Source organism: Ranitomeya variabilis, chromosome 7, assembly GCF_051348905.1.
Source record: "Ranitomeya variabilis isolate aRanVar5 chromosome 7, aRanVar5.hap1, whole genome shotgun sequence".
Lineage (NCBI taxonomy): Eukaryota > Metazoa > Chordata > Amphibia > Anura > Dendrobatidae > Ranitomeya > Ranitomeya variabilis.
In genome coordinates, this window is record NC_135238.1 from 219,943,984 (window position 1) to 219,959,545 (window position 15,562).

The following is a 15,562-nucleotide window of genomic DNA, read 5'->3' on the forward strand; positions in this document are numbered from 1 at the left end:
TAAAAAAAATTATGTTTCCAAAATTGTGCTAATGTAAAGCAGACATGTGGGTAATGTTATTTATTAACTATTTTGTATGATATGACTCTCTAATTTAAGGGCATAAAAACGAAAAGTTTAAAAATTGCTAAATTTTCAAAATTTTTGCCAAATTTTCGTTTTTTTTTTTCACAAATAAACGCAAGTCAAATCGAATAAATTTTACCACTATCATAAAGTACAATATGTCACGAGAAAACAATCTCAGAATCACCGGGATCCGTTGAAGTGTTTCAGAGTTATGACCTCATAAAGTGACAGTGGTCAGAATTGAAAAAAATGGCCTGGTCAGGAAGTTGAAAACAGGCTTTGGGGTGAAGGGGTTAATGGTGCTATATAAATAAATATAATAATAATAATTTGTGGTGGGGGGAGAGCACAGGCAGTGGTGCAGAGAAGCGGCAAGATTCCGGCAAGTCAGAATGTTTTTTTTTTACTTTCGGATTTCCACAGGCCCATTTGTAAAATAAAAAATAGAAGTGAACAAACGCCTTTATCATTGGTTAAAACTAATCTATAAATGAAATTTCTACCGATGAATACGACAAAGATCTGGCGCTACATCTACCACTGAGGGGTTAACGGTTTTCATTTTCACTTATACGCAGTAAAGCTGTTTGCGTTTGCCAGAAAGTCATTTTCACAAACACACTCAGCGTGAAATTATAAGGTGTGTAATATGGCGGCTCATGTCGAGAGCATGGAAGCGGCATACATCCTTCCTTCTCTTAAATCTCCAATGTCTACAAGTTAACACCATGAATGATATAACATGAGGAGTGAATTATCTTTCGACCCGAATGTCTGGGCTCCATCCTCCATGCCGGCACCAGGTAGGGATATACTATATGGGCATCCTGTGCAACTCCTGACTAGTAGACTGTGCTAAGAATTACTGATCCCTCTTGAGAGAGGTAGGATGATTGTACAAATAAAAGTAGGTGCTGCATGATAAGCTATTGGTTAGTGTGAGGGGCTCCATATACTGTTCTTGCATAGGGGCCCTCTATTCAGTGGCATACCGAATGGCGCTGGCAAGCACCACATCTTCTGACTCAATGGCTACTGTCACCAGTTCATACACAGAGTGCAGCAGTCGAGATTATTTTGCCATCAGCTGTTGCGCTCTGCATAGGCGCTGAGTCAAATTACAAAGTTCTTCGCAAAGTGAAGTCAGTTTTGTCATTGTAACACCCCAGGTTCCTGGTTGTTACAGTGGTATTGCCTTCCTCATGTGGAGGGTGATGCCATGCTTGGAAGCGAGTAAGGATCCCCTTAACAGTTATCACAAACATGCAACATGTTCTTGCTCCAGGCCAGAAGGGGGAGCTCTGATCCAATTTTGTGGGTGGCTCCCCTATATATATTCTGGCTGGAGGGAAAGTAGAGGAGTCTGCCAGACACAGGGACTGAGAGCAGTCAGGAAGAGAGAGGGGCCGAGAAGACGTGAGGATCTGCAGCTCCTGTGAGGAAATCGGAGGCCGTGGAGACCCGTGTTCTGTAGCTCCTGGAAAGGAACGGAACAGTTGTAGACAGAGTAAAGGAGGAAGGAGCAAAGGCGAGTTGAAGAGCTGGAGAGAAGCTGAGACTGAGCTTCCTCCACGCTGAAGTGCAGGAGCCGGTGGCTGGAAGACTGAGGTTGTGGTGGTAACTTTATGTCCCACAGCAGAAATCGGCGGACAGCAGATTGCAAGTTTCCTGTCCGCCATTAACACCCAAAGACACAGTAACGCATAGAGCCCGGAGTCATCTGAGAGACCCTGTAAAAAGGCTCGAGTTACCTGCCAGGCGGGTAGTGTCCTACCTAAAAGGGACAGAGAGAGAAAGTGAGGTCCTTGTGTAAGAGGTTATCCAGGCACCCACCACACCCGACGCGCGTTTCACCCTGGATGAAGCATTTCATTGCGAAACACGTGTCAAGTGTGGGTGCCTGGATAACCCCTTACCTGCAGGTAATATAACTTAGCTCTACCTTATGGTCTGACATATATACAGCTATCTATTTATGATTTTTAATTAACACTATGGGTACTTACCTTTTTCAATGCACTTGCTGACTACATGTGTTTGTTTACAACTATTTTGCTGCTATAATATGGACTGTAGCTCTACAAATTATATGTTTGATTGAACCGTTACTCTAATATTCCTGGTTACCTTATACAATATGTGGTGATTTATTTTGGCTTCCAGGATCACCCACCTCTGTCTATCTGTGGTGCTTTACCTTTTTAAACATTTTTAATATCTCTTTGTGAATAAGGTTTATTTTTTGCTTTAACAAATATTGTTTTAGTATTTTTGGTGTGCTATATCTATCAAAATAATCATATAGGTGTATTCCGATATGTTCATGAGCTAATTCTTTACCCTCTCAGCCTGACGACTGAAAACTGCAGCTTGTACTGAGCAGAGTGAGATCTCAGCAGCAGCAGAGAAGAAGGGACATTTAGGAGCTACCAATTAGTTAAGGTGGGCCCGGGACTCAGTAGGAGTAGAGAAGGGACACTGAAGAGTTGTCAATCAGACTAGATGGGTCAAGAATCAGCAGCAGGAAGAAGGGACATTGAAGAGCTCTCAATCAGGCCACATGGGATGAGATTCAGCAACAGCATGAAGGAGGGGCAGAGCTATTTATCAGGCTAAATGAATGGAGATTTAGGAGCAGCACAGAAGAAATACAGAGAAGCTGTCAATCAGGATAGATTTGCGGAGATTCAGCAACAGCAGGGGAGGAGGGGCAGTGATGAGCTGTCGGTCAGGAAAGATGGGCAAAGATTCTGCAGCAAAAGAGGTGGCACACTGGGAAGCTGTCAGTCAAATCAGATGAGCAGAGATTCAGCAGCAGAGGAGGAGGAACACTGGGGAACTATTAGTCAGTCTAGGTGAGCAGAGATTCAGTAGCAGAGGAAGAGGAGGAGGGACACTGGGGAGCTGTCAGTCAGACTAGATAAGCAGAGATTCAGCAGCAGAGGAGGAGGAGGAGGAAGAGGGACACTGGGGAGCTGTCAGTCAGACTAGATGAGCAGAGATTCAGTAGCAGAGGAGGAGGGACAGTGATGAGGTGTCAGTCAGACTAGAGGAGCAGAGATTCAGCAGCAGAGGAGGAGAGACACTGGGTAACTGTCAGTCAGACTAGATAACCAAAGATTCAAAGATTCAGCAGTAGAAGAGGAGCAGTAATGATCTGTCAGTCAGGCTAGATGAGCAGAGATTCAGCAGCAGCAGAGGAGAAGGACGCTGAGGAACTGTCAATCAGGTGTTGGGTGGAGAGTTGTAGTAGACAACAATATTTGGGGAGAGCGTCAGTCATTTATTCCTTTTGTCATCCATTAGGTAAAAGTTGAGGCTTCTGGATAGTGAAGGAGACCCCAGACATGACTTTGTACTTCCACGTTCTACTGGTGCTTGTATTGTATTCTATGGCCTTTGTGGATACATGTTCCTGTGAACATTATAAGCCCTGCTCAGCCCTACCTGAGACTGGAATCAATTATGCCACCACCAAAACATCACTTTCATGATGGTAGATACACAAGTGACCACTTAGAAGATTAAAATATCATTTTTTTTATTTAGAAATAATTAAATGAACACAAATACAATATAACAAGGTGCCTCAAAATGTAGGGACCAACTCACAATAAAACAGTATAGGGCCAGCCTTACAATATAAGCACAATAGCCCAAATATTACACACAGAGTTTGTTTTATATGATCCACACTGATTCACAATTATATCATTTCATACAATAGAACAGAATATATAACGTCACTGTCTCATACAATGGGTGACAAACAAGTTAATCCATCCCGCTATTGAATATCCATATGGGGCCAGAAGTAATGAAAGGTGCAAGTGCATATGTGCAAAATATATCTCTCTTATAAAGGGTCAGTGCATCATGAGAAATAGCTTGCTAGACTGTTATAGAAGAATGATGTTTGCTGTGGTACGAGCTAGTGCAGGGCTACGGCCACGGCTTTTAGATGTCCCTCCACCCCGACGCACGTTTCGAATAAACTTTTTCAAACTGCCAGGATGGACTCCTTTTGAAAATAAAATCGTCCTGTTCATGACTACAATAATTGGATAGTCCTGTGAAATACCGGACTGTTAGCGAGAATATTCATGCTTTAACATAACACCAGCTCTGTCTTTAATCTCACACGTCACACCATCACATTTCAATATACGCCAGCGAGGAATCTGATACGTATGTATAAATGTACTGAGCTCTTTCCCAGAAAGGCTACAGCTTTCAAGGCCATTTTGATAAAAAGAAAAAAAAAGAAGATTTTGAACAACAGATAAAATAATACTGCTATACAGTAGCTAAATAATGCAAACAATGGTACCGATGTAGCATTTCTTAAAATGACAAAGATATTCAGAAGCAGAAAGTTGTAAGTTGACACCTAACTGTACGAGTCTAATGGTTTTTGTTGTAAGTGCTAATTTTCTGCATCGTGATAACTTTCTTGTGTGCCACTTTAAGAAATGCAACATCTGGACCTTAAGGACCCCATATAATACAGCCATATTTTTTCCTACAAAATACTGCAATTTTACTTCCAAAGCAAAAGACCCCTGCCCCAGGGGAGAAACCTGGCACCTACTACGGTTATTCCGACCCATAATGACCTGTACATAGCTAATGCAATGTACAGTTCCCTTTAATTCTGTGAAATGTGAGCCAGTTCTGGGAGTCCCGGGGAGACTTGAGATGACACACATACAGCAGCCTCACTGCAATATTCTGCCTGTAACTATAGTGATTGAATAATGCAGCACAGGCACCAGCTCCAGTTTCTGAAATTACAGCAGCACCGAGCGGCTTTATGGGAGATGTTGGTAAAAATTCTGCAATCTACCGGTTTTGCAATACAAGCACTACAAGCTGTAATGTACAAAGTCATAATAGGGTTTACGGGGAAAAAATGGGTAGATCTCCCAGAGTTTGCAAATCTTCCGGGCATCACCAAAACCTTATGGGAAGCAACACTTTGCTTGTGATGGAGCCTCGTGGGCCAAATGTCCAGAAAAGTCATATACAGTGGATGGTAGGTAGATTGGAATTTACGGCAACCATCTCTTCGTCAACCATCTCCTGGAGGGACCTCCATAAAAGTTGCCAAGAATGGGTTAAATTGTGGCATGCGCTATCTCATGCGTCTTCCTGTAGAACATACTTGCCAACTTTAGGCATCTCCTCTTGGAATCCGGGTGAGCTCCCCTTTTCTGGGAGTCTCTCGGACATTGCAGTAGAGTTTTCAAATATACCCTAGAATATCACGGAAATTCGGAACTGGAGCACAACACCGGAGCCCCTGAAAACTCTGTGTTTCACCCCATACAGTCTCCTGAACATGAAACCTTATTCTACTGAAGTGGACTCCCATTAGGAGTCTCTCATGAGTCTCGAGAGCAGCTGTAACGAATGTCTTCGCTTCTGAGAAAGTCCGTGAAAATCAGTAACTGATTCGGTGATTTTAATGGTACACTATGGTAGACTTAGTTTTTGTAAGTGCACCTTGACTTTGGTAGTAAATCATACTTGACTACTTTTGGAATTGAACTTGCGGGAGATTCTACAGTGTACTGAATCATTTCGCAGGACCCCCTTTTTTAACCCATTTCCTATCCCCAGAATGCCAAAATCTCTGCAAAATGTATAAAAAATAAAACTAAAAACACTGCTTTTTTGGTAGTTTTTTCAAAGCTTTTCCAGTGACTGGGAAAGTTTCCAACTCTTCCCATTTTCTCGGAGCCTCCTGGACATTCCGAGAAAGTATGCAGTAAATGCAGCAAATTTTGCACATTTTTGCATAAATTGTTGATTTCATTTTAGACCTCTGTGCTTGTGTTCCAGATACGTTTTGTGGATTGTTTACAAGGGGTGTAGCTTAGCAGAAAGGAAAATAATTTATATATAATAATAACTTGACCACGACTGCAGAAAAATTTTGGAGCTAAATAGTGATGCAAAGTTAACCAACTAGTAGGTAGTAAAAAAAAATAGACAAAAATATCCAAATTTATCATTCATTCTGAGCCATTGGGAACAATTTGGTGCATTTTCATATGTCTAAGTTTATTGGATAAATAAATCTGTCTCAGTGCGTGCTCCTGTTATTCTCTATTTTATGCTGGTCGTTATATAGTTGTCCAAAACCTGCGAGAACCCATATAAACCTATAGCTGGACATACTGTACGAAGTCTTTCTTTTCGTTGCATCTTGACCTAATTCGTGTTCTCTGTCTTTTAGGGATCAGCAGATTCTTACACTAGCAGACCATCCGATTCTGATGTCTCTCTGGAAGAAGACAGAGAAGCAATACGCCAAGAGAGAGAACAGCAAGCTGCAGTGCAACTTGAGAGAGCCAAAGTAAGGCACACACCGAGAGGCGAAACCGCTAGAAATCTGACCGAAAGCATCATATCAGATACATAGATACATATGAGGAAACAATGTGCAGTAATCACATCAAAGCCAACAAATGTATCATGTATATCAATACCAGTTATATCATGTGGAGCATACAGTATGTAGAGCAAAAGGGACCCCATAGAAAAAAAAGGGTCCGTCTTATAAACTGACATTATATTAACCCTATTTCTTGGACAGGACGGGGGTTCACATTGCACATTGGCACTAAGTCATTCTCAGCTGCCCCTTTTCAGACCCTATAGCAGAGTCAGGGTTTGCTTTAATGGTGTGCCCCTCCTTGTATTTAGTAAATATATGATATTGTTGATACAAATAAGCACAAAAGTTTTATCCTACCATGTCATAGAGGATACAGGAGTATCGAGAGGCTACAAAATAATCATTTTATTTATATAGCACCAACATGTTCCACAGAAGTCATGACATCAAATGCTTGCCGTGTCTAGAATTCTAGGGTTTCAGCAGAGATCGTAGGTTCTTAGCGATATCCATAGTTTAGGGGCAATATTTGAGGATCAGCGATGTTTTGAAGTTACAAGTTGTGTGTGTATAACGAAGAGGCTGGGACTCGGGAGCGGGAGACTTAGGCATTAGGAGCAAAGATTATAATGATTACAACCTGTTGCTGTCATCTCTCCACCCAAGGATATTTTCTTCATATAATCACCCCTCTTACCAATCACAGCCTGTTACCATTACCTGTACCCCGTGGAGCTTCCAGTGACCTCCAGGATGGATGATACATGAAACTGTCTTCATGTCATGAAACCCTCTTACTAATTACGGCTGTTGCTGTGACCTCTCCCTCTGCCCAGCCTCCATAGACCCCAATATGGGACACAGTACCTTTTCTCATGTTATCACCCCTCTTACTAATTGCAGTCTCTCAAGCTTCATACAGACGTCCGTTATTCATATATAAGTTCTATCCATGTTTTTCACGGATAGCACTCATACCTTGTACAGTCTACAGAACTGTTCAGATGTGAATTTTTTTTCTGGACAGAGCAAAATCGCAGAGGTATGTCCGATATTGATCCAGGTGTCAGATCAAAATCAGCAATGCAAGTCCATGGATCTGTGCAAAAATTGGACAACATTCAGACAGCATTTGAGTGCTGTCCGTTTTCCATGGACTACTAGATAGGAAAAGGTAGAAAAACTTATTTTTTTCTCCTCCGAGAAAAATTTATGAAACTCAGACCAAACTCAGTTTAATCTCATTGACGAAACTAGGAATATTTTTGTCATACATGAAAAAAAGCACGGATGTCTGAATGAGCCTTTATTGTCATCCCTCACTCGTAACAGCCTCCAGTGACCCCAGACTGGAGTATGCCAGAACTTTTCTTCCTGTAATCAGCCCTCTTTCTAAACACAGCCTATTAACTGTCTTCTTTCTTATATTTTAACCTCCAGTGATCACAGGGTGGAGAAACAGGAACTTTTCTCCAATTTATCATCCATATTACCAATCATAACCTGATTCTGTCATCTCTACTTCACCCCTTCACTCTTTCCAGTGATTCTGACAGAGGGTTGTAGGTGGATACAGAAGCTTTTCTTCATGTCATCACCCATTTTCCCATTAATAATCTGCTAATGTCATCTGTCCCCTTCACTCTTTCCAGTGACCCTAATGGAGTGGTGTGGGTGGATACAGGAGCTTTTCTTCATGTTATCATCCATTTTACCATTCAGAACTGGCTACTGTCATCTGTCCCCCTTCACTCTTTCCAGTGATACTAACAGAGGGTTGTTTGTGGATTCAGAAGCTTTTCTTCATGTTATCACCCATTTTCCCATTAATAATCTGCTACTGTCTTCTCTCCCCCTTCACTCTTTCCAGTGATACTAACAGAGGGTTGTAGGTGGATACGGAAGCTTTTCTTCATGTTATCACCCATTTTCCCATTAATAATCTGCTACTGTCATCTCTCCCCCTTCACTCTTTCCAGTGATACTAACAGAGGGTTGTTGCTGGATTCAGAAGCTTTTCTTCATGTTATCACCCATTTTCCCATTAATAATCTGCTACTGTCTTCTCTCCCCCTTCACTCTTTCCAGTGATACTAACAGAGGGTTGTAGGTGGATACGGAAGCTTTTCTTCATGTTATCACCCATTTTCCCATTAATAATCTGCTACTGTCATCTCTCCCCCTTCACTCTTTCCAGTGACCCTAATTGAGTGGTGTGGGTGGAAACAGGAGCTTTTCTTCATGTTATCACCCATTTTACCATTCAGAACCTGCTAATTTATGATTTATCCTGGTGTCTTATCTGGATATTTCTTGACTTCATGGCTCAAATGTTTATGACATCTGGATCAATGATATTTTGGTCAAATTATTTCTGGTGGATATGTAAAGATATGTGTATGTAGCAGAAGGATCACATGTAGACCTGCACATGCTGAACTGTTATGTTTTAAAAGTATTTCAGACTTGTTATGCTTTTTTTTCAAAATGGCATGAAGGCTCCTATGACTGTAAAATGCCCGGTGCTAGATTTGAGTTTTCTGAAAGTCTGAAAGTTGCCCTACCATCAAGCTCAGCTCGACTACCTCTGTAATTCTCTAATAACCTGGCAGCGTCTACTGTAAATGCTAAAGTCAATATCTGCCATTGAACTAGAGCGTAAGATTTACACGGATATTCATGACGGGTCTTTGTGTCCTTAGACCAAACCAGTGGCATTTGCTGTAAGGACGAATGTGAGTTACTGCGGGGCCCTGGATGAAGATGTCCCTGTACCGGGCACTGCTATTTCTTTCGATGCCAAGGATTTTTTACACATTAAAGAGGTAAATCTGGGATGGATTTCTCTTTCCACCTGTCACCAGCTAATAAAACATCAGCGGTCAGACCGCAGCTTGTTAAGGCTAAAAGGAAAACTGACCAGGTGCCAGATCTCCGGAGGAAGGATTTGATTAACCTCTTCAGCACAAAAGTCTTTGCCAACCATATATTACTTACTCCTGATGTACTGCAGAGCCATAAAACTGTGACTGTGATGTCAGTACCTGGCCTCGGTTATGTAATGAAAGCCATGCAGATATACTTCAATTTCCTTTTACCTCACCCTTTGGTTATGCAGAATTTCCAGTATCGTGGAATAACCTTTTTCTTGCCACCATATAGTAATTCTGGTCAGCTTCATAGCTAGGGAGACATACAGAGGCACAATAAGGTCCCAAGACTTCTATACAACTCGGCTGGTTTTATTGATAATTTGCTCAAACTTCGATTTAAAAATTTTGTCAAAATTTTATTTCAAAATTTGACAAAATTTGATCAAAAGATTTGTCAAAATTGTTCACAATTTTTTTCCTGAAATTGTAAAAACAAATGTTTGTGGATTTTAGAAATACAACAATGACTGGTGGATTGGGAGGTTAGTTAAAGAAGGTTGTGAGATCGGCTTCATTCCAAGTCCGCTGAGACTGGAGAATATTAGAATACAGCAAGAACAGAAGAGAGGGCGATTTCATACAGGGTAAGTCAAGGTTTTTATAAACTGGGTTCATCCAGAAGAAAGCAAAACAATACCCCGGATTGTTCAATTTTCTTTCTAAATAACAATTTAAAAATTAAAGAGGTTGTAGAAAATTTGAATCTTCGAAAGAAGTGAACTTCGAATCTTCGAAAGAAGACAGAATTCATTTTTCTAGATAGATGCAGATATGCCATAATTGTGCAATATCGAAATGTACTTTTAAATTTTAAAAAAATTCTTTACACCCTTTACGTTTTGCCTTGATCCTCAGCACCAAAAATGTGCTCCTCTCCATCACCCATGATTGACAGCCCCCTCTAGCGCTTCCAGCTGGCTGTTCAGCCCCTATCATTACCGTCGTCAATAACCACATGCAATAAAATAAAGAACTGTAAAAGAATTTTAGGAATATGTGTGCACTAAATTATCAGACCAGGCACGTGCGCAAATTGCAGACGTGGCTGACTCCGTGTGAAAGTCTGACACAGTGCGCTGCAATCCAGTAACAAGAATCCTGTAGAAATTTTTAAAAATATAGCACCTCCTAACTTAAAATTAGCACAAAAAATATCAAGCAATTTATTCAAATATTTTACATATTTTTTTTTATCATTTTATATAGTTCTCAATTGTAGTGATTTTTTATTATTTTTCTATAGTGAATGTTCCTTTAAGGTTTCATTAATTAATGTATTTATTTCCACAGTAAACCAAGTGGCACTTCATCTTCAAGCCTTGGAGAAATGGTAACGGGAACATTTCGGGCAACCCCACCATCTGCTGGTGAGGAGGAATTTGTTTTTTTTATGTCTGGATTTTATACCGTAGCACTAGGTTGAAAGCTGTCCATATAATTCGGCATGGTGGCCTCTTTATAATTACATTTTATATCAATCAATAAAAGCTTTATGGCTGTTTGTTATATCATTAGTATCAGATCAGTTAATGTATGAGTCATTTGTATATATTTTTTTATACAACAAAGATGGTAGACAGGGTTTTTTTAGCTTTTTTTTCCCTACTTTTCCATGTTGTTTTATTTCGGAATTTCAATTATAATTTACTCCCCACCCCCACAAAAAAGGGAGACCTCCTGGATCCTCAAACAAGGTAGCAAATCTAGTTTGTGCCACGTAAGCCTCCTGGAAAACAAAATACCCTAACTTTTTTTATGGTTGTGACACCATGCCTTGACAAATTGAGGGGATGGGACCAGAGCGTGGTTGGATGGGGAGCGGCCTTTGGAAAGGTGGTGTAATCTCTCAAATAAAAATTTGAAGTGCATTGCAATCCTCCATTTCTTGAAAAAATGGCAAATATGATCTTGCTGTAAACATTTTTTTGAAATATTTCGGGAACTGCTGACCCAGCCCTCTAATGATGAGATGGCTCTGTTAACCCATTCTCAGTCTACACAGCAAAGTCAGAAATAATTTCTTACAGCTGGGTAAGTTTAATTATTTGTTTCCTTCTAACCATGGCACTTATAGGCAGCATGGTGGCTCAGTGGTTAGCACTGTTGTATTGTAGTGCTGGGGTCCTGGGCTCAGGGTTTAGGTTGTGAGCCCCAATGGGGGACAGTGATGATAATGTATGTATGGTGATGTGGAAATTAATGGCGCCATATAAGCAAAGCATAATAAATAATTGTGTGTATAACGATATGCAGCACATGGCAAACGCGTTCCATGGGTTCATGATTTTAGGGCTCCTGATTCTGCCTCCATGGAGACACCTATGTGGGTAATCCGGCTGACACTATTAATTGGTGCACTCTGGCTGGCACATGTGTGGCATTTTGGCTATGTTAATCATGTGAGCGGATATTCCTTTAGGGCACTCTGTCACTATTTATCTGTGAACTGTTTGTGAGTGGCACTAGTTATGTGGTCACTGTAGTTGCCACTAATTATGTGGTCACTGTGGGTGGCACTATTTATGCGGTCACTGTGGTTGGTACAATTTATGTGGTCACTGTCAGTGGCACTATTTATTTGTTCACTGTGGGTGGCACTATTTATGTTAGCACTATTTATGTGGGCACTATAGGTGGCACTATTTATGTGGTCACTGTGGGTGGCACAGTTTATGTTGGCACTATCAGTGGCAATATTTATTTGGTCACTGTAGTTGGCACTATTTATGTGAGCACTATCGGTTACACTATTTATTTTGTTACTGGTTGGCACTATGTATATGAGCGCTATCAGTGGCACTTTTTATTTGGTCACTGTGGGTGGCACTATTTATGTGGTTACTGTGGGTGGCACTATTTATGTAGGCACTATTGGTGTCACTATGTATTTGGTCACTGTTGTTGGCACTGTTTATATGGTCACTGTGGCTGTCACTATTCATGGCAGTCTTTTGAATGTCTCTATTAGTGCCATATTTGGCCTTTTTTGCCTCCTTCGCCCTTGGTTCTTTTGCTGCATCTTTGCCAAATATAATTAGTCTCAGTTTGGGTGCTACTGGAATAAATAATAATCGGCATCTTTTATGTGCATAATCAGAGCTGCAAAGTGATGTCTCCCCTGGATAATGACATATCTGAGGCTCCTGATGTGCGAAAACCTCTTATCTGCAGCCGCCTGTCAACACACGATGGAGCCGGGGAGCCTCCTTCTAATATTAGAAAGTCCGGAGCTCTGATGTCTGAACAACGGCTAATGATTGGGCCAAGAGCGCGGCGGCGGCGGACTTACAGGAAAACCAGATATTGGAGAAGTGTTGTGCAGCTTCTCTCCCCTTCTTCAGATCACCGCTGCTTTTCATGACTACGTTTAGACAAAAAAAATGTGTGTTAGTCGAGAGGCCAAAAACAGCTTCCGTAAAGGGGCTCCTGGTCTTACAGCCTTACCTAAATGTCTGTTTCTCACAGATAGAACATGTGTCCATTACGACACACATTACGACATTGTCGTTTTACAGAAAAAAAAATGAAAGCTCAGTCTAAGGAGCGCAGAAAGAAGACTCTGACACCAGGATAGGGTTAAGCCACAACGCCTTTCAACGGAAATACCGTCTTCATCAGGGGAACAAAAAAATGTCCTCCTGATGAAGACGGTATTTCCGTTGAAACGCGTTGTGGCTTAACCCTATCCTGGTGTCAGAGTCTTCTTTCTGCGCTCCTTAGACGGAGCTTTCATTTTTTTTTCTGTGTCTGTATCCTCCATTGGAGGTGTTCTTCTGGAGCTGCGAGGGGACTTTGCACTTTCCCCCTTCCTTTGGGGCTACCTTCTCTGGAGCAAACCGCCCACTATTTATTTTATTATGTCGTTTTAGGCCTGTATTATATGTGTATAACTTCTTGATTGCTGCTTTATTTTGGTATTTATTTTGGCACTGTGATATTTCATCTCGATGCAGTAACACATGCTTTCCATTCATAATCTCTCGGTACATGGATGTGACTGTCTTCTCTTTGTTTTCTAGCCAAGCCGAAGCAGAAAGTGGTGAGTTGTTGTGACTGCATCTCGCGGCTCGTCCTCTGACTGCCAGCTGCACAGTCATTAATGCCATGTTATTGTGCTTTCAGACTGAACATGTTGCGCCTTACGACGTTGTTCCATCCATGAGGCCTGTAGTGTTAGTGGGTCCATCACTCAAAGGCTATGAGGTAGGTGACCATCTAATGACAGTAGCAGAAAGATTTGATGGCTTTGGGCACCAGTAGGAGCCGGAGTGTATTCTGGAGCTGCATTCAAAAATATGTATTTTTTTTGTACCTGGTGTAAAATGCAGCTGTTCTAAATCTGGCACAGTTTTTATTTTGTTCCTGTCCCTCTTCATCCCTGAGATATTGCCCCCTCTTCCCTGTATATAAAAGTAGTCTTTTTTGTGGTCCTCAACTCTGAGCTGTGTATAAGCCCGCCCACACCACTGATTGGCAGCTTTCTGACGATATACACAGAAAGCAGCCAATCAGTGGTGGGGGTGTGGTTACGCAGAGTAGCTTGACTGGTCTGCACATGAGACCTTGTCCTGCAGTGATAATCTCCTGCTGATAAAACACAAATTGTATTGAAACTACAGCACATGACCTAATAAGTGACATATCACTGGAATCAGACTCACTTGCGGTACATTATGCTGTTCTCAGATTAAATAGCAAAAACCTGCTGACAGATTCCCTTTAAATTATACAATTTGCCATGATACCAATTAAATCCAAACAAAGCAATAAAAAGTTTGTACAGTAAACATACACTTTTTATTAAAATTGGAAAAGTCAAACGTATATGTAAAAGATATAGATGTATAGAAATTAAAAATATAAAATGGTTATCTAACTTTATAAATGGATGTTTATTAGATAGATAGAGTTAGAATGATAGATAATTTGTATGATAGATAATAGATAAGAGGTAGATGGATAGATAATGATAGATAGATACATACAGGAGCTTCTAACAAAATTAGAATATCATCAAAAAGTTAATTTATTTCAGTTCTTCAATACAAAAAGTGAAACTCATATATTGTATAGAGTCATTACACACAGAGTGATCTATTTCACCTGTTTATTTCTATTAATGTTGATTATTATGGCTTACAGCCAATGAAAACCCAAAAGTCGTTATCTCAGTAAATTAGAATAATTAATGAAAAAACACCTGCAAAGGCATCCTAAGTGTTTAAAAATGTCCCTTAAGGCTGAGTCACACATAACGATATCGATAACGCTTTTGGTGACGTAGCAATGATCCCGCTAACGATCTCGTTATGTGTGACAGCGACCAACGATCAGGCCCCTGCTGGGAGATCTTTGGTCGATGGGAATGATCAGGACCTTTTTTTGGTCGCTGATCACCCGCTGTCATCGCTGGATCGGCGTGTGTGACGCCGATCCAGCGATGTGTTCACTTGTAACCAGGGTAAATATCGGGTTACTAAGCACAGGGCCGCGCTTAGTAACCCGATATTTACCCTGGTTACCATTGTAAAAGTTAAAAAAAAAACAGTACATACTCACATTCTGATGTCTGTCACGTCCCTCGGTGTCCACAGGGTTAAAACTGCTTTCGGCAAGAGCGCTGCTAATATGCATGCGCTGCTGCCGAGAGCTTCCCTGCACTGACTGTGTCAGCTGACGATCCGCTCTGGTGAAACGCGTAGAGGCGTTCAGTCTATCTACTTTTCTGATAAGTATCAACTACTCTCACTCCCTACCCATTTGTTTGCAAATATCGCTGTGAAGTCCTCGGTTGAGGGTCACAGGTTTTTGTATGTATTGGCAATTATTGTCTACTGCCTGGGGTGTTATCGGCATGTTTTTATGGCATTTCCTATTAGCCCATTATCAATAGGGCAAGTTTAGGGTGAGCCGTCGGTGAGTGGGGGCGCCATATCCGCTGCACAGTAGGGTGCCAACCCCCACAGCCAGGCAGGCTTGTTATCAATAGGGGTCAGGTTGAGTGAGTTGTTTTCTTTTTTGAGCACGAGCACATTTTTCTTTGATTTTTCACTTATTGTCTTAGTCCGTGTCTCTCACCCTGTAAAAAAGAGCTCCGTGCAACACATACAGATTTAATCAGCTCCTCTAGTTGCTCTATCAATTTCCTGTCGGTTAC

General features: G+C 41.1%; 1 protein-coding gene across 2 annotated transcripts in view; it reads left to right on the forward strand.

Annotated features, from left to right (window-relative positions):
* Positions 1-15,562, forward strand: part of CACNB4 (calcium voltage-gated channel auxiliary subunit beta 4) — a 104,014-nt gene that overhangs the window by 68,929 nt on the left and 19,523 nt on the right. For both annotated transcript variants that reach the window (XM_077272956.1, XM_077272957.1), the window contains 6 exons: positions 6,311-6,430; positions 9,175-9,297; positions 9,859-9,989; positions 10,696-10,772; positions 13,425-13,444; positions 13,528-13,608. In XM_077272956.1, coding sequence (XP_077129071.1) covers positions 6,311-6,430; positions 9,175-9,297; positions 9,859-9,989; positions 10,696-10,772; positions 13,425-13,444; positions 13,528-13,608 — 552 coding nt within the window. The remainder of the gene's footprint in view (positions 1-6,310; positions 6,431-9,174; positions 9,298-9,858; positions 9,990-10,695; positions 10,773-13,424; positions 13,445-13,527; positions 13,609-15,562) is intronic.